Genomic DNA, 25,788 nt, shown 5'->3' with positions numbered 1-25,788 from the left:
TCATATCCTACGAAAACATAATCAACTCGGTCATAAATAACAGACGCAGTTACATTTTAACAAACAAAAAGACCTCACAGACCATAAAACCGTTTAGACTTAGAATCATATACTGGTGTCATTTGCCTACCGTACGTAAAAGATTTATATTTCTCGTGGAAAAAATATTTCAACAGTGTGGCATTCGTTGGTATGTAATTGTGATGCAACCCTTAGTTCAATTTTTACACAAATGAAATCTAAGTTCAATTTTGACCGCCTCAGGAATTTGGTATATCAAATTAATTGCTCTAATTGCGAACTCTTTTATATTGGAGAAACTAGCCAAAACCTGAGTAAAACGCCTTAATCAACACAAAAATAATTCAAAAAATCCCAAGCAATTTAAAAACAATGTTAACTGAGCATATTAAAAATTTTAATCATAATATCGATTTTTTTAACCCTAAATTTTACATTTTGAAGAGAATACAATTAAAAGAAGATTCGCTGAGGGGTTGTTTTACAATTACATAACGACAAAGTGATAAAACAAACGCTTTGACAATACGGCCCTGAACGAAGCGAACACGTGGTTTCTTAATAGCGTGTCAAAATCCTTAAAAATAACAAAAAAATCCCATCGCCTTTTAAATTTCCAAAAAATATCAACACATGCAAAACTACTTTGAGAAAGTTGTGACATTTCTATCCTAAACTCCGAAGAGTAAATACATAGTTTCGACAACTTGTCAAGTTATCATGATTATTAGTGTGTTTTACCATTTGTGATGTTTGTGTTAAAAAATACATATCTTATCAATGTGCACATACTCATACCATGGATTAATAATGGTTTCATATGCTATATTAGGATACAAAATTGTAAGTGTTTTATTACTATTATTATTATTATTGTATTTTCTTGAAATTTCCTTTCATATAATTTATTTAGTTTAATTTTTATTTAGTTTTAATTTTTATAGTAACTTGATTACCACTGAATGATGGCTAAGACGGCTAGCCGAAACGTATGGATTAAATAAATAAATTTTTTAAAAAAAACTCATACTATTTTTATTGATGTTACGCCCGAATATTAAACTCAAATTAAACATATATATATATATATATATATATGATTAGTAGATATATGATTCTTAAAATGTGTTTGCAAAGTTTGAGAATCTTTTACATTTTGCAATACAATTAATTTGTTTATAAATAGTCATTTAAAAACATTTTGTAAACATGCTATGCTATGTCATTAATAATACAGACAAAATAACAGGAACCGAAATTCATTGAATTAATTTGTGTCTTACATCGAATTTAATGACTGAAACTATTTTTTAACAGGAATCTATTTCATTATTTTGAATAAAACTAAATTATGATTACATTTTTTTACTTTGTACTTTTTGACTCCTAATTGGACTCTTCTTCATAAAAATAAATAACATAAAAAGGTACAAAATTTATTATTTTACTTTTAAAAAGCAAGATATAGATATTAATTAACAGTAATAATGCTTAGTTATTATATTATAATTATTGTTTAACATTTTACATGTTCATAATTTTTTAACAAATTGTAACTAGTTGTGCATGGCATCGTGTCTTGAGCAAAATTGCTGGAAATTTCCATACCAAAAACAGAATGTTTTTAAATGGGCTTATATTTTTTGAAAACTCAGAGAATTTTTTTTTGAGATTTTTAAAATCTTCAATCTACAACTAAATCACCCACGTCTCCCCATCAATACGAATCGAATGTTTTTAGAATTATTCACATCGGTTGATCTGTGTTTTCAAAATCGTCGACGAAAATTTCTATCCGCACACACACACGCACACACACATACACACACGCCTACATGCATCCATTTTTTCTAAGGTATGCCAAAATGTTCAGAAACCTTTGAAACGTAAAGATGAATAAAAAATTTTATTTTCAAATTTTGCTAGTACTATAACTCACCCTAGGGTGAGATAAAAAAATCTCAACTTCAAGTACATCAATAAATTTTATTTAAATAAATTTTATAATATGGAAATATTTATAAACAAAAATTATCATGTTCAAATGATCATGCTTATAAAAACAGGTGGTATGTTACTTTGTACGCTTTCAACCTCTGTATTTCCATATGAATCTGCAACGACCTGAGTTGCTGAAGAACCATATGGTCCACTAGTAACATCAGTTTCCGTAACTACCGAATTTCCCAAAGCATCATTGGTTATAGTAGTAGAAGATTGCTCATTGGTTAGGCCTGTATTTTGGCTTGTTTGAACTTCCACATTTCCATATGAATCTGCAGTCGTTTGGGTCACTGAATTGCCAAGGGGTCCACTGGTAACTTCAGTTTCCATGACCGTTGGATTTCCGAGTGCATCAGTAGTCACCGTTGTCGATGATTGTGCATTATTGACGCCCATTCCATAATTGGAAGGTGTACTTTGGCTTGTTTGAACTTGTGTGTTTCCATAAGAATCTGTCGAAGTTTGAGTTGTAGATGCTCCATATGGTCCACTTGATACGTCAACGCTATTAACAACGGGATTTCCAAAGGCATCATAACTAACACTTTGTGCTGATTGTTCAGTTTGAGCACCACCAAATGGTGAATTCATCATGCCGGTGAGCCCGCTTAATCCAGGAATGTTACCAAATGTATTGCTAAGATCATTAAATCCTGGTAGATTGCCAGTGAGTCCTGTCAAACCATTGGTTAGGTCACCAAAATTTCCTAGCTGGTCAGTGAGTTCACTTACTCCTGGTAGATTACCCAAAGGATTTGTGATTCCGCCAGCTCCCCCAAGACCATTTGTAAGACCGCCTAATGAATTAGGAAGTCCACTTAAACCATTTGTTACACCTCCAGCTAGTCCGCCTAATCCACCGGCTCCATTTGTTAATCCGCCCAAGGAGTTAGTGAGTCCACCAGCACCAAGGCCATTTGTAAGACCGCCTAAGGAACCAGGAAGTCCACTTAAACCATTCGTTACACCTCCAGCTAGTCCACTTGCTCCATTTGTTAATCCGCCCAAGGAGTTTGTGATTCCGCCAACACCTCCAAGGCCATTTGTAAGACCGCCTAAAGAACTAGGAATTCCACCCAGACCATTTGTTACACCTCCAGCTAGTCCACCTAGTCCACCAGCACCACCTGCTAATCCGCTCAAGGAGTTAGTAAGTCCACCAACACCTCCAAGGCCGTTTGTAAGACCTCCTAAAGAACCAGGAATTCCACCCAAACCCTTCGTTACACCACCAGCTAGTCCACCTAATCCACCGGCTCCACCTGCTAATCCGCTCAAGGAGTTAGTTAGTCCGCCAACTCCTCCAAGACCATTCGTGAGCCCACCCAAAGAATTAGGAAGACCTCCTAAGCCATTAGTTAAACCACTGGCTCCATTTGCTAATCCGCCCAAGCCGTTTGTAATTCCGCCAACTCCTCCAAGACCATTTGTGAGCCCACCCAAGGAATTAGGAAGACCTCCTAAACCATTTGTTAAACCTCCTGCTAAACCACCTAATCCGCCAGGTGCTACTCCTCTCAAGGCGTTGCCAAGCATAGCCATTTTGTTACCGTTATTGCCATTTTTGCTACTGCTTGAGGAACCAGATAAGCCTCCTAGTAGTCCACCCAAACCACCGGATCCACCACCTAATCCGCCCAAGGCATTAGTAAGACCGCCGGATCCAAGGCCATCTGTGATGCCGCCCAAGGCACCGGTTAAGCCGCCTATGCCCCCGGAAGCACCACCTAAGCCATTTGTGATACCTCCTAAAGTACCCTTTAAGCCTCCTAAACCACCGGTAGCACCACCTAATGTATCCACGATATTAGAAAGTCCCCCAGTTCCTCCAAGGCTATCTGTGGCATCGCTAAGAGTATCAGCGACATCTCCTAAACCACCTCCACCTCCTAATAGTCCAGTAAGTCCTCCAGTCAATCCATCGGCAGCGCTAAAGTTTGAAGCAAAATATTCTTATAATCAATAAAAATATTCTTATAGTTAATTTCAGTTAAAAAAATTAACATTAATAAATATATTGGAATATACTGCATCTGCTTTTTTGAATACATACCCTAATCCCAATGGTACACCTAAAACAAAAAATATCAAAGTTAATTCGAAAGCATCACGATAAAAATTAAACATAATTTAAAAAAAAATAGAAGAAATTATATTATTTGGCAGATTGCAACAGTGGATTACAAATTAATGAATCACAACCATTCGATATATATTAATAAAATAAATTAGCAGATTATAATACAAAAATAGTAAAGAACCTAAAATTTAATGGTTTTTTTTCTGAAGCATGTGTATTTTGAACGAAGCATTTTTGATAAATAATTGATAAAGAGTAAAACCAAAAATCAATAACAAAATGTATAAATACTCACCGTTTGCGATGCAAAGTATCGAGCAAAGCCAAATAAAATTAACTGCAAATTTCATTTTCCTGAAGCACTGCTCAAACACAAACACCATTTGAGAGACAAAGTGTCTTACACAAAGAATGTCTAGTGTTATATATACTTGTGCAATCACGATTTAAAACTATTTTTGCAATACTTAAAATATTTACGTAAATAACAAAAAATGACATTCTCACGTATTCGCATTCTGCTTCCCATCACCATCTCATTAAGAACGAACATAACTTATTGTTATATTTTAGGAAACATTATTTTATGTGAAACGGATAACAGCTGAGTTTTAGATTTTACATAACTAGGGAAGTATCTTTATCTTGTCGACAATGGTCACATACTACCATATAGTATGGCATACCATATAGTATGGCATATACCATATTTTTTTCTAAGGTATGGCCAGAAGGTTCTGAAAAGTAAAGATGAAATTTTTTTTAGATTTTTTTGCTATTACTATAATTTACCCTATGGGGAGTTAATTATAAGGCAAATTAATAATAAGAGTTAATTTTTTTACCTAGTATCAGAAAGTTCATTTATATTTGTTGCGATTTTTTAAAAAAAAACAAGTCCTTTCAAAGTCAAGTAATAAAAACGTGTATTAAAATCTATTAATGAACATTTACTGTTATAAATATATTAACTTGTACAAATGATTGTAGATTATTTTAAAATTATGTTTATTATCAACTGAAATATGTTCAAACCTCGATTATACCTGCTTTATATAAAGCGACTACTAAAGTTATTGTACCAATCCATTTTTTAAAGCAAAAAATATTTGCTGAAAAAAAAAATGAATTGCCTTACAAACATATTTTCAAATTATGTAATTATTTCAAAACAATCGTATACTCAAACTTCGTCTTTGATCTTTTTTAAAAGAAATATAACTATCACGTTTTGTATTATTTTGTTTAGATAATTTATGGAAAGTTTTTGGAACTTTCTGTAGAACTGAGTTCATGATAAAATTTAGATTTCTGGAGCTCTTCATATGTTCATATTTTTATTTGTGATATTATTTCGTTTCAATATTTTAAGAAGATTTGCCTATATAAATGCAACAAAAATGTGTGATTTCGTCAATTGAGTTCTCAACTTTCCCAAGAAGCTTGAAAATATGAAGACTTTTGTGTTGTTCTCTTTGCTCTGCGCAGTTTTGGCAGTATCTTCTGGTAAGTGGTAATATAAAATGTAAACAAGTGCAATCTGCCTTAAAAAAAGTTGCATAAACTTCACGATCGGTATTATAATTCTAACAAGTTTTCTTTATTATAATAATTTTCAGTCAATAGCGCTCCATATTACAATCCATTTAATTCATACTATAATGGATTCAACTACAACTGGCCTCAAAATTATTGGTACGGCTATGGATACAACTATAATGGATATAATCCATTCTACAATGGGTATAATCCATTTTACAATGGATATTATGGCAATAATTTCTACCCATATTTTTATGGTAATGGTAATTACGAATATAATTCCAACAACGGAGGCCTTTTAGGCAGTTTAGGTTTAACCAATAGTAATGGCTTATTGGGATTTTTGGGCTGATTTCAGGAAATTTTAATAGAATCTCTGTTAATGTATGATTTGAAAAAATAAATTTCAAATTTGAACGATTTCAATAATATAGTTTTTAATTCATTAATTTGTGAATTATAATATATATATATATATATATATATATATATATAAACTACTCATCACTGATAACATTATTACTTATCTTAATTTGTACCTGAAAATATAGTTCAAGAAGTTTCCTAGTGATTACAATCTTTTTTCGAATTGCTGCAAGGTAAAATATATCATTTATTTTTATTAATTTCATTTTATAAATTTATAAATAGTTCAATAAAATGTGATTAAATTTTATTAATTAATATTATATTATATTATATATATATATATATATAAATATTATATTAATGTACTTAATAATTATAAACTCTTCACTTAATTATTAATTATTATAAACTCTGCACTTTTCCGTCATCCAAATCTGCAGCCCAGTGTCGATACTTTTCAAGTTCTTCGCGCGAAGCAAAAACAGCCTTTTCTCGATCTGCTATCAATTCTTCTAAATTCTTCTATCAAAATCATTACAAAAAGAAACTAGAGGTTATCTTTTCATAAAAATATGTAAATCATATAGGCCAATTGTTGGGTTGAATGCGAAACAGCGACGTTGAGTAGAACTATTAGTTTGATTAGACTAATGGCAATTATTTAAAGTTATCATATTTATGTATAGCCATTAAGATTTATTAATTTTCTTATGAATTTTATATGTTTATTACATTATAATTTCAACCTTACCCAAAGATAATTATATTCATTAATTACTTGCAATAAACATAAGTTTATTTTCAAATTCCTAAGAAAAGAATATTTATAATGTGTAACTACATGAACAACAATAATTATTATGTACAGCATATTAATTATTAATTATAACCACTTCACGTATCTAAGACAGCATGATATCGAGTAGTGGTGATATCATAAATTCATTTGGGATTATACATCATAAATGATTACAAGTGAAAATATAATTTCGGGACATTGCTTCAATATATATATATATATATATATATATATATATATATATATATATATATATATATATATATACAGGGTGGCTGATATGTATTGCAACAAAGTAAAGCGCTATAACTTTGTCATTTTCATTTTAAATTTCATTGTTCAAAAGCAAAAATATCAGAAATAACATCAAATTTCAGAATTTGTTCATATTTGTTCCAATTGGCCACTTTTGGCACAAATTATGGCCTTCAAACGGCAGAAAAACCATAACACGCTGCACGAAAGTGGCTCTGGGGTATTTTGGCCCATTCCCGGCGAGGCGCCTTCTTGGGATGATCGACACTTTGGTATTTTTTAGTGCGAACCTTACTCTTCAAAATGTCCAAGACACAAAAGTCCAGCAAATTTATATCCAGAGATCTTGGTGGCTATTGTGCGATGGAAATGAAGCGAAAAACCTCTTTTATAAGCCATTTTTGGTAGGCGCGTGCTGAGTTTGATGGTGCTGAGTTCTGTTGGAATGACCATGGTCTGCGATCAAAATTTTTGTCTACCCAGGACTTCAATACTGCCTTTAAGACATTTTCCCGATAATTTCGGCAATTATTTTGATCCCACGGTCGATGAATAAGAGTGGAATGTCACCATCGGCCGTTACGGTGGTTCACACCATTACCGTCGGCGGCGCTCGAGTTCTGGTGGTCAATCGAAGGTGTAAATTTTTAGCTGACCTTTTTGGCAAGTAAACCCTATCATTTTGTTTGTTCACAAACTGCTCGATTTGGAAGGACTTCCCATCTGAGAAAACCAAATTCGGTAACTAGCCACTTTCGTGCAAGCGAAGCAACCCCTTAGCTTCTTTCTGTCTAACTTTTTTTTTGTGCATCAATGAGCTCTTGCACGTTTTGGATCTTCAATGGTTTTAGTTCAAGCTCATTTTTCAATATGTGTTGCATCCGTTTTAGCGATATGTTCAGCTCACGGGCCATTTTTTTACCACTGCGACACGAATTTCGATTGATTTTTGCCTATACTTTTTGGATCATTTCTGGGGTTGTTAGTGTTTTTTTGCGTCCACTTTTTGGACGCGGTGCAACACTGAGTGTATCACCGTTACGAGATATGGTACGAGAAACAAAATATTTGTTCGCATTTAAATACTGGAGGGCTCGAAATATAGCCACCTAAGGTTTTTCAGCCAAGTATGAAGCAATCGCACTATCACGCTTGACTTCCATCACGAATAACTTTTTTTCTGAATGCAATAGATCAAAATGCTTTTGTACGCTTGTAAACAATTAAATAAACAATCACTGGAATAAATCTGTCATCTGTCTGATGAGCGGTTTAGAAATGATAGCGGTCTGAAATTGGTTGCAATACATATCAGCCACCCTGTATATATATATATATATATATATATATATATATATATATATATATTTGTGTGTGTGTGTTATTATAACAAAAAACACTATTCGCAAAAATTTAAAAATATAATATGGTATCGTACCTAATAATAATAATATTGATGGTGTTGTATAAAATTTGTTATGTTAAAAATATTTAGTATATGACTCATCTGTTTTTTATGATCATCCTAAATAACCATAAAATTTTTCAAAATGTGAGAGCATGTAAATTACGTGAAATTATGTGCTTACAAATCTTAAACACGAGAAATTCTTTCACGATTTTTATTAAATTTTATAAATAATTAGTTGACAGTGGTGAATATAAAATCTGCAGCCAATATTATGTGCATTTATTTTTATTGATTGTTTCCAAAGTAATCAACAATATGAGATCTTTGGACATTTTTTTGGCCTTTGTTTTGTTAATCAAGCAAAACCATGGTAAGTAATAATAATAATTTTAAATTGGATTTCTTTTGACATTTGATTTTATTATATAAACTGATATTTTGAATTATGATTTTTCTGATCAATTATGTTGATTATAGGATTGCCTAAACCACAACTCGGCGGGTGAGTAAAACTTGTAAAATCTATTTTATTTCTTTAATGGTTCTGTATTGTAATAATTTTTGTAGTAAAAAATGTACTCATTTATACAAATGTTTAGAGTATTAAATAGTGGACTGGGTGTTGGTGGTTTAACAAATGGAGTTACAAATGGTGGGCTAAATGGATTTACCAATGGTGCACTCAATGGGGTTACCAATGGAGCATTTAATGGAATTTCCGATGGTGTATTAGTAAATGGACTGGCAAATGGTGCATTAGCAAATGGTGTTGTAAATGGTGCACTAACAAATGGAATGGTTAATGGTGCACTAATGAATCAACTATTATATAATGGAGGTATATGAATGCTAGTAAAGTGCAATACGCAAATTTTATATCAACTGCAAATAAACATAAGTAATCATGAACTGTTTCAGACTCAGCATCTATCTCCACTGATCAATTCGGCAATAGTGCAATCCAATCTACCCAATATGATGGCACTGGAGCATCTAACATTCAATCGGTAATGGATATGTTTGGCAATACCCAAACCCAATTTTCAACAACTGATTTATATGGAAATGTACAAACGTCTATGCAAAGTACTCAATATGACATGTTCGGAAATCCTATAGAAAGTGAAGTGAATTACCAAACTGGACTTACTGGAACCGAATTTAACCAATATTATTCTGATGGATTTGGAAACATGCAAATGGAATATTCCAATAGTAACATGATGGGAAATAATATGATGATAAATCCTATGTTAGCAAATGCTATGTTAGGCAATGGTATGATGGGTATGGGAATTCCGATGAATGGATATGCCTACTTAATGGATCCAGAGGAACAACAAGAGATCATGCAAGGTAATTCTGTAATATTTGACTGTACTGATGATTATAAATAAATCAATCAAATTCCTTATTATTAAGCTAAAAACTTTTTCATTATCAATTTCATCTTTTTTTTTCACACCAACTGAAAGACCAAAAAAAAGTTATTTCAAAAATGTAAGTAATGTTTCGTTTGTTTCCATATAGAAGTGTTATATTACAACAGATGTGTTACAACAGATTGCTGTCCATTTGTCATAGAAAAGTTGTGAATTTAATTGAATTAGAATACTCATAAAATTATAAAATATAAAAAATTGCTTTAAAAATACATAAAAATTTATTTCAAAAATTTATTATTATTTATTTCTTATGTGATTCCTATTGATTGAATCGTTTTTTTATTTTTTTAAAGGATAAACAAAATGGATACTTCAGGAAGTTCATCGAAGGATAATAAGATTTCTTTGGGCCGACATGTTGGCATTTTACTTTTTAAAGATGTTCTTGGTGATGTTGGAGACAACTTAGGAATTTCAGACTTAGGAATTATTTAAGCAAATATCCATAAGTATTTATCATGTAACAACATAAAGAAAACATGATTCAACTGAATTATAATAATAACTAAAATGATTTAGGGTATTTATATATCTAAAAAAATTGTTTATAGTACCACTTATTCTAAATAAACTGCACTCATTTCGAGAACTGTTTTTTTCTTAATTTTTGTTTCGGACAAATCAAACTTAACATCCAATGCATGTACTTGTGAACGCGCAAAGTTTTGCTTGCTGTTTGAACAAAAAACATTATCATTATCTATTTAAAAATATAATTATGTTTTACAAAAACGTGGAATTGTATAATATTCGTGTTATTTAACCAATATTGAAAATAGAAACTATTTCGTTTATGATTACCTGTTCATAACTATGCTTTATCACTAAATTTTTGAACAGTTACCAAATTGTGAGATTATGTGAATTACGTGATTCTTATTCTAAAACACGAGAAATTCTCTCACGATTTTTATTAGGTCTTATAAATATTTGATAACAGTGGTAAATATAAAATCTGAAGCCAAAGTTTTTTGTGTATTTATTTTCGTTGGCTTTTGACATAGCAATCAGCGAAATGAGATCTTTGGGTATTTTTTTGATTTTTGTTCTGTCAATCAAGCAAAACCATGGTAAGTAATAATAATGATTGTGCTAAAAAATATTTTATATTAAACGTTTGTCGTTTTTCAAATTATTGTGTTGCTTTTAGGATTGCCTAAACCACAGGTTGGCGGGTAAGTAAAATTTGTAAAATTACTTTAGTATGTGGTAAGTTGCAAAAATACAAAACAATTGAAAAAATAGCCCTTTAAACTTAAATAATGGCTATTGTAATAATGTGTTATGTGCGAACATATTTATACATATGTTTAGATTATTGAATGGTGGCATGGGTTTTGGTGGTTTAACGAATGGACTCTCAAACGGACTTACCAATGGAGCACTGAACGGAGTTACCAATGGAGCACTAAATGGAATTACTAACGGAGCTCTTAATGGAGTTACAAATGGTGCACTCAACGGACTTACCACTGGTGCACTAACTAGAGTTACCAATGGAGCACTTAATGGAGTTACAAATGGTGCCCTTAATGGAGTTACAAATGGTGCACTTAACGGACTTACCACTGGCGCACTGACTAATGGAATTGTCAATGGTGCGTTAACAAATGGAGTTATAAATGGAGCACTAGCAAATGGAATGGTCAATAGTGCACTAATGAATGGGCTATTATATGATGGAGGTATATGAATACTACTAAAGTAAAATAGCAAAATTTTACATCAATCAAAGATAAATGCAGGTATTGTTTTAACGGAAAAATCACAAATTATTTCAGATTCAACATCTATCTCAACTGATCAATTCGGGAACAGTGTTATCCAATCTACCCAATTAACGGACGGTGGCGCAAGTAACATTCAATCGGTAATGGATATGTTCGGAAATAGCCAAACCCAAGTTTCAACAACCGATTTATATGGAAATGTGCAAACGTCTGTGCAAAGTACTCAATATGACATGTTCGGAAATCCTATAGAAAGTGAAGTAAATTACCAAACTGGACTTACTGGAACCGAATTTAACCAATACTATTCTGATGGATTTGGAAACATGCAAATGGAATATTCCAATAGTAACATGATGGGAAATAATATGATGATGAACCCTATGTTGAGCAATGCTATGTTAGCTAATGGTATGATGGGTATGGGCATTCCGATGAATGGATATGCCTACTTATTGGATCCAGAAGAACAACAAGAGATCATGCAAGGTATTTCTGCAATATTTCAGTATGCTAATAGTAGTAGATAACTCATACAAGTTCTTTACCTTTTAGCTACAAAGTTGAATTATTTAGTAAGTTCTTAATATCAATTTCATTTTTTCCAGACCAACTTAAAGACCAAAAGAAAGTTATTTCAAAAATGTAAGTACTTTCAAGTTAATTGGTGAAAATTTTGATAGTTTGATCTATTTTATTATTAATTTTTATGTTCATTAATAAAAGGATAAACAAAATGGATTCTTCGTCTGGAAGTTCATCCAGCACTGTTAATGGACATGGTTTGACTGATCATGTGGGCAATGTAGTATTAGGTGGTGTCCTGGGTGGTTTGGGAGACACCGTAGGAAGTGGTCTCTTAGGAGGACTTCTATAAGCAATAATCAATTTGTAAATATTTACACTTGGTTGTAAATTTTGGAATAAAAAATAAATTCAAATACAATTTATGTTTTTTTTCATTATATAATGCATTCATTTATTTATCAGTTTTAGACTCAACAACTTAGTATCACATTAATTTTTTCAAATATAAATTAATTTTCAACCAGTCTATTTGATTCCTAATTTTGAAAAAATACAAATAAATTCTCAAAATTCATGATGTTTGAAATATTTTGAGGCTATGAGTGTATAAAATGAGTTGTTGTTCGTGGCATTTTACCTTAAGACAAGTGTAAATAATCTACTTAATCAATAAGATTTGAGATTAAATTAATTGATGAAATTAATAGTTTTTAAATCAACAATCCACAATTCCAAATCAACAATTTTCTAATGACGCTAACAATAAAACCTTTATTCAAAGATTGCCTTCAAAATAAATAAATTATATAAAAATGTATACAGTAAATGGCTCTGATACTTTATATACCAAATACAGATCTTACATTTGAAGGCGATGAAGGTACAGAAATTATTTACTTGTATAAAACCCAAAATTTTAGTAATGAAAATAATACATTTTTTTATTCTTATTTATTTATTTAGTAGAAATTCAACATATTTCTGCAATTTTTGGTTAGAAACATTTCGAGGCTAAGGTATGTCTCATCTTCAGTGCAAATTCTTACAGTATAAGGTATAGTATATCACTATACTATGGGGTATAGTAATTTTATTAAAATTTTAATTTCAATATTAAATAATTTATAATTATGGTAATTTTGATTCAAATTCTACAAGAAATTGAGTATTAAACACAAAGATTTCAAATGCTAAATCATAATCAAGGAAAGCAGTTTTATTTAAATCAATCATACAAACAAATAATAAAATTATTACATATTATTATAATATATTACAATAAAAAGCACAATTATAAAATGCATATAATTTTGTTTTAGGTTATTTGGCTGTTGATTACTTTAATAAAAAAAATCATTGTTATAAAGTCATCTATGAATCATTCAATATGCAGTTCCTAATTGGTAGTTAAAAGGATTGTATCCATTGTTGTATCCATTGTTGTATCCATTATAATTGTTGTATCTATTATAAAATCCATTGTATTCGTTGGAATTGTAAAATCCATTGTTGTAACCATTACTGTATCCATTAGAGTTGTAATAACCGTTGTTGTATCCATTATTGAATCCATTATATCCGTTATTGAATCCATTGTAATATCCATTCATGTTATTATAGCCATAATAGTTATTTAAATAGTTATTAAGCCAACTGTTGCCACCCAATCCATAATTATTCATGCCACTGTATTGTTGGTTGTAATATTGGTTATTGTATTGTCCATTATAGTATTGACTGTATCCATTATTGTATGGACCATAATTATATTGTCCATTATTGTATTGGTTGTAACCATACTGACCGTTATTGTATTGTTGGTTATAGTTATTGTAGTTGTAATAACCATTATTGTTATAACCATTATTGTTATAACCGTTGTTATAGTTCAAAGAGTTGTAATATTGGTTGTTGTAAAAAGGCCAGTTGTTGTTTGAGCCATAATTGCCGTTGTAGTTGTTCAAATAATTTCCTGAGTTGTAATTTTCACTGTTTTGCAAGTTGTAATTGTTCAAATAATTGCTGTATTGGTCGTAGTTGGAAAGTTGGTTGTAGTTTGTTGAAGTCAGTGGGTTTACTTGGTACGAATTGTGGGAATCACCTAAAAAGAATAAATGATTTAGTAATGGAAAAGTTCAAGTACAGCTTAAGAGGCACAACTAGTGTGAAATTTTCAAAAAATCGAATTTTCAATTTTGTTATTTCGATAGGTTACACCTTTAAAAATAACATACCAAAATTTTAAATCGATATCTTAAATAGTTTTTGAGTCAGAGCCATTTAAAGAGTGTATATATATAGTATATAGTATAACGATCATTCAATCTTTAAACGCGTTTTTCTCGAAACAGCAATTTCCGAATTTGCTACAGCGATTACTCAAAAACAAATGATCCAGTCACTATCAAATTTTTTGTACATGTTTTATATATAGTTCTCCGTAAAATGACTTATCGATTTTTTGGTCGGATCAAAAATCGAATTTTGGCAGTCCAAAAACGACCAAGATTTTGGGTAAAATTCGACTTTTTAAAAAAAAAACGGTGTCATTTTGTCAGTTTTTGATTTTTTTTCTTCACCGCAGTTTATTTTACAGACAATATTATCTAGTTTAATGATAGTTTTTTTTCTAGATTACATCTACTTAGAAGCCGGAATCACTGCAGCAGTGAAGGGCCTTTTTTTTCTCGCCTTTGGAGATCGACGATAACTTAAAAAATATTTAATTTTTTTCTTCAACAATTTTACTTTGTATTTTTAAAACATGTATAAATATATTCCTAAAATTTTGAAATGATTGATGAAGTAGTTTTTTTAATATAAATTCCCAAAAATCACCTTTTTTTAGGCGGTTATAATAGTTGTGCTCCTTAAAATGTATTTTATCCAATTTTTATTACTTATTTTTACTTACCAAGTGATACTGCCAAAAAGGCACAAAGAACAATCAACAAAGCAAAAGATTTCATTTTCCCGCAAGAAAGTTCAACTAAAAGTCCAAACTTGACTGAAGATTTCTAAAAATAAGTCTGCTTATATATCAGAAATCTCAATAGAAAAAATATTAAAACAGCAGTAAATTAGTGTAAGTTTTGAAATATTCTCGTGCATTTTACAGATGAAAAATCTTTGGTTTTTGACGAGCGGAATTTTTCGTATAAATCAGATTTGTTGCATAATAATGGAAAAATGGAAATAAAAAATTGGTAAATGTCACGTAATAGGTAATTGAATTAGTAATCGTTATCTCTATTAGCAATAATCAATTTTATGTCATTATTAAATTATTCATACAACAGTTTTTTCAAAGAAAAACTATATTATTAGTTAGCAAAATTATTTATATAAAAATAACTAGTGGTGCACGACATCGTGCCTTTCAGCAAATTGGTGGAACTTTCTGTATCAGAACTAAATTAATAAAAAAAAACTTTGCAAAACTTTGGAAAAATTAGATTTTTGAGAAATATTGAAATTGAAAAATAGGATTTTTTTAATGTTTTGATTTTTTTTGAAAATTTTGAACATTTTTTTAAGCAATCGTGCTGCATAGCTGATTTGGAGTCGAAATATCAAAGCGAGTTTCAAAGAATGTTTTTTTAATTTTTCAAATCGGTTGATCCGTGTTCGCGAAATCGTCGACAAATTTGTATCGGCACACGCGCACATACACACACACACTTACATCCATGTTTTCTAAGGTTTTCCAAAATGTTCAGATACCTCTGAAACGTAAAGATTTATAAAAAAAATTCAATTTCGATTTTTTTGCGATTACTATAACAAAAAGCATTCACAAATTAGTTCTGTGAGCATTTTATAATGGAACACAAATGACTTTCTCTATTTTATATATTTTTATTTCTCTATTTCTCTATTTAATAAATTCATAATTTTAGAAGGACTATTTTTACTTACAATTAGAAGCATACTTTATATCTATATATAAAATAATCAAAACAAAATAAAAACCATAATTATTAACATAATAATGAATTTTTATTATTCATTATTATGCAACAAAATAATAAGTATTTATATATAAATTTCTCATAGAACTAATGGTAGATATCACAAGTCCTAAAATTAACCAGAATAATATAGATATAATATTATAAGTTTCATTAAGCAGCATTGGATCTTTAGAATAAAAAAGTAGCATATATATATTTAGTTATTTTTAGCTTTATTATAGTTTAAAATTAAGTGGTTCAGTTCAAAATATTATTTTCAGAAATCGAAACAAATTTACTATAAAATAATAATAGATGACTACAAATTTTAAATGTAACTTTAATAATACAAATGTAAAATTATAAGAATTTAAAAACTGATTTGAAATACAAATTGCAAATTTTGCTTCAAAAAAAAGTATATGAATTATAGAATTACATTTATTTGGTTTAAGGTAAATGCAAAATTTAAAATTTCATTACAAAAATATTTAACAAATATTTTAAAAATAATATTTTTTGTTAACTGAAAATTTCATTATTATCAAATTGTATTTATTGAAAAGTTAATACTTATCAATCAAACTAATATATGTATCATGGGTCAAAATTAATATCAATCAAACTAATTTGTATCATGGGTAATAATTAACTACTAATTCTAATAATTGCAATTTTGGTATAATTAAAAGATATATTATCGAATGCAAAATTTTATTAATGTCTTTATCTACAAATCATAATATTTTAACAAATATGAAATTAAAAACCTAAATTCAACAACCCATTACCATTTTGGTAACAAGGACCATTGAAACCAGTGTTGTATCTATTGGACAGACCTAAATTATTGTTGAATCCATTGGAAAATAAACCATTATTAGAATTGAAAAGATTATTGCTTAAATAGTTACTATATTGTCCATTATTGAAAGGCCAAGAACCAAATCCATTATTGTAATTGTTAGAGTTGAAGATATTGAATCCATTTTTATTTCCATTGAGGTTATACAAACCCATGCTAGTATATGGATTGTTCCATATATTATTATTGAAATTATTCAATAGTCTATTGAAACCATTTTGTCCATTGTTATAATATCTATTATAATTATTTTGGTAAGGATTATAACCATTGTTGAGGCTATTTCCATTTGGCCAACCAAAACCTTGCTGTTGATTTCCATTGTTGAAATTGTTAGTTGGCCAATTGAATCCGTTGTTATTCTGGTTTGTATTCAAACCAGTCAAAAAAGGCCAGCTGTATTCATTATTGCTCTGGCCATTAGAGTTTTGTCCATTGTTATTTGGCCAATTGAATCCATTATCTTGTCCATTGTTATTAGGCCAATTGAATCCATTACCTTGTCCATTATTATTCGGCCAATTGAATCCATTACCTTGTCCATTGTTATTCGGCCAATTGAATCCATTACCATGCACATTGTTATTTGGCCAATTGAATCCATTACCTGGTCCATTATTTTGACCATTGCCATTATAACCATATGAGTTTAAACCATTCATAAAGGGCCAGTTGTTACCATTATTGCCTTGACCATTAAAGTTTTGACAATTGCTATAATATCCATTACCATTTGGCCAATTGAATCCATTTCCATTCATAAAAGGCCAGTTGTTATTTTGTCCAATTAACCCATTGCTATCAAGTGCACTGCCAATATCATCGAGGACGTTTTGCCCATTGCCATTATCACCATCATTTGATCCATTTAACAAGTTATTCAGGACATTATTATTTGGATCATTGCCATTAAGACCAACACTATTTTGCCCATTGTTACTTTGACCAGGTTGAAGAGGGTCACTTAAACTATTTTGACCGCCCTTGTTGGAGTCTTGGCCTAAATTTGGTAAAGATACTTGGCCACCAATATTTTGACCAGATTGGCCAAGGTTTGCACCAACTCCATTACTAGCAGAATTTTGATCCAAATTCCCAGTTTGGGCAGAACTTGTACCTACATTGGTAGGAACTGTTGCTCCTACTTGCATAGAGTCATCACCTGAATTAATAGAAATACATTTTTGAGTTCAAATATAATTGATAGTCAAATTGATATCAAATACAAATCTTAAACTATTTCTTGTTTTTACTTGTACTTGTACAAAAATACAAACCGTGGTGTAAAATCAAGTAAATAAATAATAATCTATAAATCTATTTGGTTGTTTGAAAAGGTACCAAGTATAGTTTTTTAGTGAAATATCAGATCACATGACTTGTCATTTTTTTTAAATTTTTTTACTAATGCAAAATTATTTGATAAATATATACCTTGTGATGCTGCCAAGACTGCACAAAACACAGCAAATAAAACAAAGAACTTCATTTTCATTTTTTATCAAATTTTGCAACGACTCAAAAAATATCCCCAGAAATAATAACTCCTATATATATATGGATTTCTTAATAAATATATATAAAAATCACAGACAATTGAAGTTTCCATTTCCAAAAGTCAAATATTATCATGTGTTGTAATGGAAATTTTGGAACATTTTTGGATTTAGATAAAGCATGACTAATATCATCAAATGTTTGATTTTTCTTCATAATTTGAGAAAAGTCACGTTCTTGTTTCAAGAAACGTTTGAAGATGTCATTACTAAAAAAGATGTGTTACTGAGAGCAACTTTTTGCGCAAAAATATTTTTATAAAATACATTTTAAAAAGATTTATGTAATTAGTTAATTATTAGTATGTGGTGTTTCAATTTTCACTAGAAATGTGGTGTTCTAAAAACTTTTAGCAAATTTTCAAAATGAATTATTTAATTTGGCTTTTTATGATGTGCATAGTAGGTAAATTGTTTATTATTTGTATAAAATTAGCAAAACTATTATTTAGTTTATGTAATTATATTGTCTTGTAATTTATGGCATATAAAATCACTTATTTCTTGATATATTTTTCTATAATTAATATTGTGGTTTTATTGTTGTGTCATTTTTAGAATACCTTAAACACAATACAAACAAATTCTATATATTATGATTATTTTATTTGTACAAAATTTTATAGTTATGAATTAATTTTATATGTTATAAATTATAATAGATATTATATTATTGTATAATAAAATAGACAAATAATATGTGTATATATAATATGAAAATTGTTTCATATTCTCTCATACCAGACACCCCTGTCTGACTGAGATATGAAAATACTATATAAATAAATTACAAAAAGTAGTATTATTATTAATTAATTGATAAAGTTGGTTTTTGTATTGATAATTTAAAACATAGTAATTTTTTTTTCATTTTATTTTATTAGTAGTAAGTGGTGATTTTTATCCAAATATTCACCGAGGACACTTTGTGGATTGGAATGAAAATGAATATCCATTATTAGATATTGAATCAACAAATGGTAAATTTTAAATATATATATATATATATATATATATATTTATATATATATATATATATAAATATAATTTAATTTCAGATAAGGAAACTAAAATTTTAGATCCAAACTATCTTCTGGAATATATAGAAAATATTTTTGTGTCTGACACAAACACACCATATTCGGATATTATGATTGGCACTGATTTTAATATTGGTTTTGGTATGATTTATTGACATATATTCTTAGATTTACATGTTTTTTTCATTAAAACTTTGTTTAATAATGGCTAAAATTAACTATTAGAATATTATTTTTGAAATTATTATCAAGATAATAACAAAATTTTAATATAATGTAGATTTTGTTTTAGTTTGAGTTTGTTTTGTTTTTTGTTTTTGTTTTAGAAAATTTTCAAAATTATTTTTCAGACTATGGAGTGTTAGATGTTCCAGAAATTGCAGACACAACATTTTCTTATGATAACTATATTGACCAAAATGAAAATATAATGAACACTTCCAATAGAATTAAATCTGTAAAATATTTTTTCTATATTGTTTGTGCACAATTCATATTATTCACAAATGCTTTTCTATTATTGAATACATAATTTAATATTATATGATCTATGACCAAATTTACCAAATTGTAGTAAAGTGGTTTTAAATATACTTTAGTAATAGTAATAATTATAATAAATAATTATAATTTTTTTGTGATATAAATAAATTAATTACAAAACTTTAATCATTGAATTATTTCAAGAAAATTTTATTCGTACATATTTTTTCAGGCTTCTTTTCTTGATACTTGAAACTTGAATTCAAATTTTCTATTTGTTTTTTTTTTTTTAAATCCACACTCATGCATATCTTTCAATATAAGTTCATCCATTGGAATATAGTCATTCATAATTTGCAAATTTTTCATTTTATTTAAATTCATTAGGAAAATTATTTCTTTCATTTAAATTTATTAGGCATCATTTAGATTTAAACCAATAGTAATAAAAAGCCAAAAAGTTTTTAAAAAAATATTATTTATTGTTAACGTTTTGGAACTATGCATGTTGCATCTTCAGAATATCTTCGTCAAGAACATAATCTTGATTAGAAGATTACCATAAAAACTAATATAGCAAAAATAAAAATTATTGAATTATAATATAAATAATGAAATCATAATTAAGCAAAATATAATATGATATATAATAAAAATAGATATGAATGTATTTTATACCGAAATATTAAACTAGTGGGCAAATTGCTGGAACTTTCCGTACCGTAACAAAATGTTCAAGGAATATTGAATGTTTTCAAATCGATTATTATAAATATTGTAACATTGTCGAATATTTATAAGAATTATATAAAATAAATTGGAAAGTTTAAATTATTCATTTAAAGTATATTAGAACAGAATTATAATGAAAATCTGAATTATTTTCGATATACAAAAAAAAATATTTTTTGGAAAAAAAAATTTAAAAAAATATTATGAAGCAAATTTTTTTTTCCAAAATCAATTATTTTGTTAAAACTAGCAGAAAGTATTTAGAATCATTCAAAGCGGACGCTTGATTTTCTCAAAAACTGCCATTCTTTGCACATTTAGCTCTGTATCTCCAAAACCGATGAACCTGTCTTTGCCAAAAACTAATCACCGCTTCTCCCCTTCATTACAAATTGAATGTTTCTGCGATCATTCAAATCGGATGCTCCGTTCTCTCAAAAACTCAATTTCTATTTTCTGCACTCTTTGCTTCGTATCTCCGAATCGGCTGGACCTGCCTTTGCCAAAAACTAATCAGCACATCTCCCTATTAATAGGAATCGAATGTTTTTCAAACCATTCAAATCGGTTGATCCGTGCGCCTGAAAACATGGACGAAAAAATGCGGACATACAAAACACACACACACACACACATACACACACATCAATTTTTTTTGAGGTATGCCAAAATGTTCAGAAACCTTCAAAATGTCGAGAAATGTAAAATATTTCAATTTTGATTTTTGGCCCATTACAATAGCTTACCCTATGGGAAGTTAATAAAATAGTGTTTATATAAAAAGTACTTTAAATGTAAAAAATACTCTAAATGTTAAAACATACAATCACGACAGACTTCATAAAACAGGAATACTATAAAAAATCAATATAACAATTAATGAACATCAATTAATATATTACTTGAAGTCAAATTTTGATAATATATAATACTTGAATCTTGCACAATTGTTGCTGCTAAATAGGTGATAAATTGGCGGTGTGTTACGTAGTTCTTAAGGAAATAATGTTAAATTGAAAATTCGTGCAAGTATTTATACTGAAGTTTTGCATAACACTATGTGAGTTAAGTAAAGTCAAAATTATCAAAATCGTGAAAAAATTTGAATTTTTTTATGTAAACGTGCTTATTTTATATTTTATTGTGAACAATTTTAATCGCAAAATCGTGATTTACTGGGAAAAAATTAGCAGGTCTTTGGTATATAAGCTGGATCTTACTTCTGTCCAGCATCATCATCAGTTGCATCCTGAAGAAGTCCAGAACTAGCAAAAACTGAAAACTAGCAAAATGAACGCTTTTGCTTTAGCCTTTATTTTATTCGCTGGAGCTCTTGTTCAAGGTAATAAAAAATATTATCTAATAATTACTAGATTTTACACTAAGTTACTGTAATTTTAATCATGCGATACAATTGTAACTACAGGTGCTCCAAGCGTATACACCACCTCTGGTTGCGGTGGATTGGACTGCGGATTTAATGGTTACAGTACTGGATACACCACCGGCTATACCACTGGATATGCAAGCCCAGTTACCACTTACTCCTCTCCAGCTACTGCATACACCACCACCGATTACGTCAGCACTCCAGTGACTTACACTTCTACCGACTATGTCAGCACCCCAGTGACCTACACCACCACTGATTATGTGACCACTCCAGTGACCACTGCTCACACCGAATACGTCAACACTCCAGTCACCACCACCTACACTGACTACGTCAACACTCCAGTGACAACCTCTTACGTCAGCCAACCATCTGTTGCTTACGACTATGTCTCCACCAATGTGGTATCTACTCCAGTTGTATCTACTCCAGCTGTCGTATCTACCCCAGCTGTTGTATCTACTCCAGTTGTCGCCGACTACGTCACTGAATACGTGAGCGCTCCAGTTGCTACCACCTACGCCACCGCCAGTCCAGTGTACACCACCACTGACTACGTCACCACCAATGTCGTCAGTGCTCCAGTGACCACCACTTCCTATGCAACCACCAGCCCAGTCTACACCACCACTGATTACGTCACTTCCAACGTTGTGGCTGCCCCAGTTGCTACCACTGGATACACCACCGGATACGTTGCCAATGACTACGTCACCACTAATGTTGTTTCCACTCCAGTTACTGGATACACCACCGGACATCTTGCTAATGACTACGTCACCACCAACGTTGTTTCCACTCCAGTTACTGGATACACCACCGGTCATCTTGCCAATGACTTTGTCACCACCAACGTTGTTTCCACTCCAGTTACTGGATACACCACCGGGCATCTTGCTAATGACTACGTCACCACCAGCGTAGTTTCCGCACCAGTTACCACTGGATACACCACTGGCTACACCACCGGTAATGTTGGATACACCACCGGAGTTACTGGATACACCAACGGCGTTAGTGGATATACCAATGGACTTAATGGTTATACCACTGGTAGCTATGTCAGCTCCCCAGGATACACTTCTTCTGGACTTGTCAACGTTTTCTAGATTTTTGATTTTGTCTGCCCTCAATGATGATGACCATATTTTATAAATTTGTGTGACCTTTGGAAAAAATAAATAACTGCAATAAAATACAATAATTCAATATAACTAGTTGTTTTTCATTTATCATTTTGAAAGATTTTGATTTTATAAAAAGTATGTAACTTAATTTTACAGTTATATTACACAAAACTACTTCTCTTCAAAATATGTTTGCAAGCAAAATAGACCTTCGGAGTATTTCTACAATAGGTAGGACAACATTGGGTTGTCTAGTAAAGTGGGATGCATAATTGAAATTTTGATTGCAGCTTTAATAAAAAAAAAGAATAAAGTTATCACTTGCACTTTTGAATAAAAGTGAAATTGTGATAAAAGTGTATTATATTTGGATATTGATTAACAATATTATGTTAGACAAAGGTAAAAAATGTTGAATGTCGCAATATTTACAAAGAATTTACTCAAAAAATTACTCGCTTAAATTACGTAATATTCACGTAATAGTGAGTTTGAAAATGTTCAATATTAGTATGTGACCCTAATATTTGAGAAAACTAGTGGGGCGCATGGCATCGTGCCTGAAGGGAAATTGCTGGAACTTCCGTATCGTAACAAAATGATCTAGGAATATTCAAATAGAGTATTCATAAAATTTTATAAACGGAATTGCAAAGTTGAAATATTTGTTTGAATTATATTAGAAATTAGGTCAATATTACAATTAAAAATCTTAAAATTTTTTTCCAAAATCAATTATTTTGTTAAAACAAGCAGAAAGTTCTTTGAATCATTCAAATCGAATGCTTAGTTCTATCAAACACTGTAATTATTTGCGGATTTAACTCGGTATCTCCGAAACAAATAGACCAGCCTTTGCCTAAAAACTAATCACCACTTCTCCCCGTCCTTATAAATTGAATGTTTCTTAACCATTCAAATCGGATGCTCCGTTCTCTCAAAATCTCGATTTATATTTTCTGCATTCTTTGCTCCGTATCTCCAAAACGGAAGACCTGCCTTTGCCAGAAACTAATCAGCACATCTCTCTATCAATAGGAAGGAATGTTTTTTGAATCATCCAAATCGGTTGATCCGTGCGCCCGAAAACGTGGACAAAAAATTGTATCTATACATACATACACACACACACATCCATTTTTTTTGAGGTATGACAAAATGTTCAGAAACCTTCAAAACGTGAAGAAATGTAAAAATTTTCAATTCCGATTTTTGGACGATTACAATAACTTACCCTACGGGAAGTTAAAAATTAAGCACATTGTAATAACCAGTAAAAATTGATCCGAAAACTTTTGAGTTATAAAAATTTCTTTCATAGGTTGATGTATTTTTATTCATCAAAAACTAATAAGATTTTTATTCCATAATTAAAAATTAAATATTTCTCATATCACATCTTGAATAATCATTTTAGAGCTTTTATGATTTTTACTGCAAAGAATATATTCTTTTATGCTCATCGAATCAAATAACCAACTGATCAAAAATTGTACGTAAAACGTAATTTTTGTAGCAATTTATTTAAAATATTAAATACCAAATATAAAATAAGTATTAAATACGTCTAAATCTCGAATTAGTATTTAAATAGGTTCTACATTTTTGGTATAGATTCGGACTTATATTATTATGTTATACATATTGTACTGTTTATATTTTTCATTTCTTATAATATTTGATCTAATATATCCATCCATCATATCTTAACTTTAGTCATCAATTTTCAACTAACAAAAAATTTAAATTCTGAACACTAATATCGTAGTTTTTAATTGGCAAAAATATCAATGTTCTTTAATGAAGAATAAAAAACTTTAAATTAATTGGTAAAATAATTAAAATAATACCTTTAATAAAAATGAATGGTATAAACCTATTACTAGCTTTAATAGGGAATTAATTATGAGACTTCAAGTTAAATTATAAAACGTTTCATGAAAATATCAATTGAAATAAAGTAAAATCTGTGATTTTTGTAACAATAATATGTTCGGTTTTATAAAACAGTAAAATAAGAAAAATGATGATTAATTTCTAAATGGTATCATTAGCACAGAAAATTATATCAGATATAATTATTTGTATCCAATAAGATGCATTTACAGAACCTTTACTGAAGATCACATTGAAAATTCATCTCAAATATAAATAATTATCGGGATTGATAATCGGGATTTATTTATACATGAATTGTGTTTAAAGAATCATTTTTATGTTAATTTCCCATAATAAATAATAAAATTTAAATGTTCAAATCTTTATTGCAATTTATTTTTTTTCAACAATTCTCATGTACATTTTTTGGAAATATAGGTCGTTATCAATAAATCCGAAATATTTTTTAAACTTAGTAAACGTTGACAAGTCCGGAAGTGGTTATCCTGGAGAGCTCACATAATTACCAGTGGTGTAAACCAGAAGCCCGTAGGTGTATCCAGTAACTCCGGTGGTG

General features: G+C 29.8%; 4 protein-coding genes across 4 annotated transcripts in view; 2 read left to right on the top strand and 2 right to left on the bottom strand.

Moving 5' to 3' along the window:
- Positions 1 to 7,523, bottom strand: part of LOC113386664 (PE-PGRS family protein PE_PGRS33-like) — a 17,393-nt gene extending 9,870 nt beyond the window's left edge. The window contains exons 1-4 of the mRNA XM_026624428.1: positions 7,366 to 7,523; positions 3,288 to 3,955; positions 3,153 to 3,191; positions 2,100 to 3,056 (exon numbers count right to left, since the gene is read on the bottom strand). Of these exons, the coding sequence (XP_026480213.1) occupies positions 2,100 to 3,056; positions 3,153 to 3,191; positions 3,288 to 3,955; positions 7,366 to 7,523 (1,822 nt within the window). The remainder of the gene's footprint in view (positions 1 to 2,099; positions 3,057 to 3,152; positions 3,192 to 3,287; positions 3,956 to 7,365) is intronic.
- A 3,406-nt stretch (positions 7,524 to 10,929) lies between these two features.
- On the top strand, positions 10,930 to 12,533 carry LOC113386662 (hyphally regulated cell wall protein 3-like). The gene is made up of 6 exons (XM_026624427.1): positions 10,930 to 10,996; positions 11,077 to 11,101; positions 11,241 to 11,611; positions 11,708 to 12,145; positions 12,265 to 12,301; positions 12,383 to 12,533. Exons 1-6 carry the CDS (start codon positions 10,942 to 10,944, stop codon positions 12,531 to 12,533), a joined length of 1,077 nt encoding a protein of 358 aa, XP_026480212.1. The 5' UTR covers positions 10,930 to 10,941.
- Positions 12,534 to 13,566: 1,033 nt separating this feature from the next.
- Positions 13,567 to 18,491, bottom strand: LOC113386661 (probable serine/threonine-protein kinase clkA). The gene is made up of 3 exons (XM_026624426.1): positions 18,437 to 18,491; positions 16,929 to 18,164; positions 13,567 to 14,285 (listed from the first exon to the last, which is right to left on the bottom strand). The coding sequence occupies exons 1-3, from the start codon at positions 18,489 to 18,491 to the stop codon at positions 13,567 to 13,569; spliced, it is 2,010 nt and encodes a 669-aa protein (XP_026480211.1).
- Positions 18,492 to 22,066: 3,575 nt separating this feature from the next.
- Positions 22,067 to 23,368, top strand: LOC113385354 (uncharacterized threonine-rich GPI-anchored glycoprotein PJ4664.02-like). The gene is made up of 2 exons (XM_026623197.1): positions 22,067 to 22,155; positions 22,240 to 23,368. Exons 1-2 carry the CDS (start codon positions 22,104 to 22,106, stop codon positions 23,313 to 23,315), a joined length of 1,128 nt encoding a protein of 375 aa, XP_026478982.1. The 5' UTR covers positions 22,067 to 22,103; the 3' UTR covers positions 23,316 to 23,368.
- Positions 23,369 to 25,788: the final 2,420 nt, after the last annotated feature.

This window comes from Ctenocephalides felis, unplaced genomic scaffold (genome assembly GCF_003426905.1).
Source record: "Ctenocephalides felis isolate EL2017-DRISC unplaced genomic scaffold, ASM342690v1 CF-g0.4_SCAFFOLD_03571, whole genome shotgun sequence".
Classification (NCBI taxonomy): domain Eukaryota; kingdom Metazoa; phylum Arthropoda; class Insecta; order Siphonaptera; family Pulicidae; genus Ctenocephalides; species Ctenocephalides felis.
The sequence above is the reverse complement of the archived record's forward strand: the minus strand, read 5'-3'. Positions and strand labels throughout refer to the sequence as shown.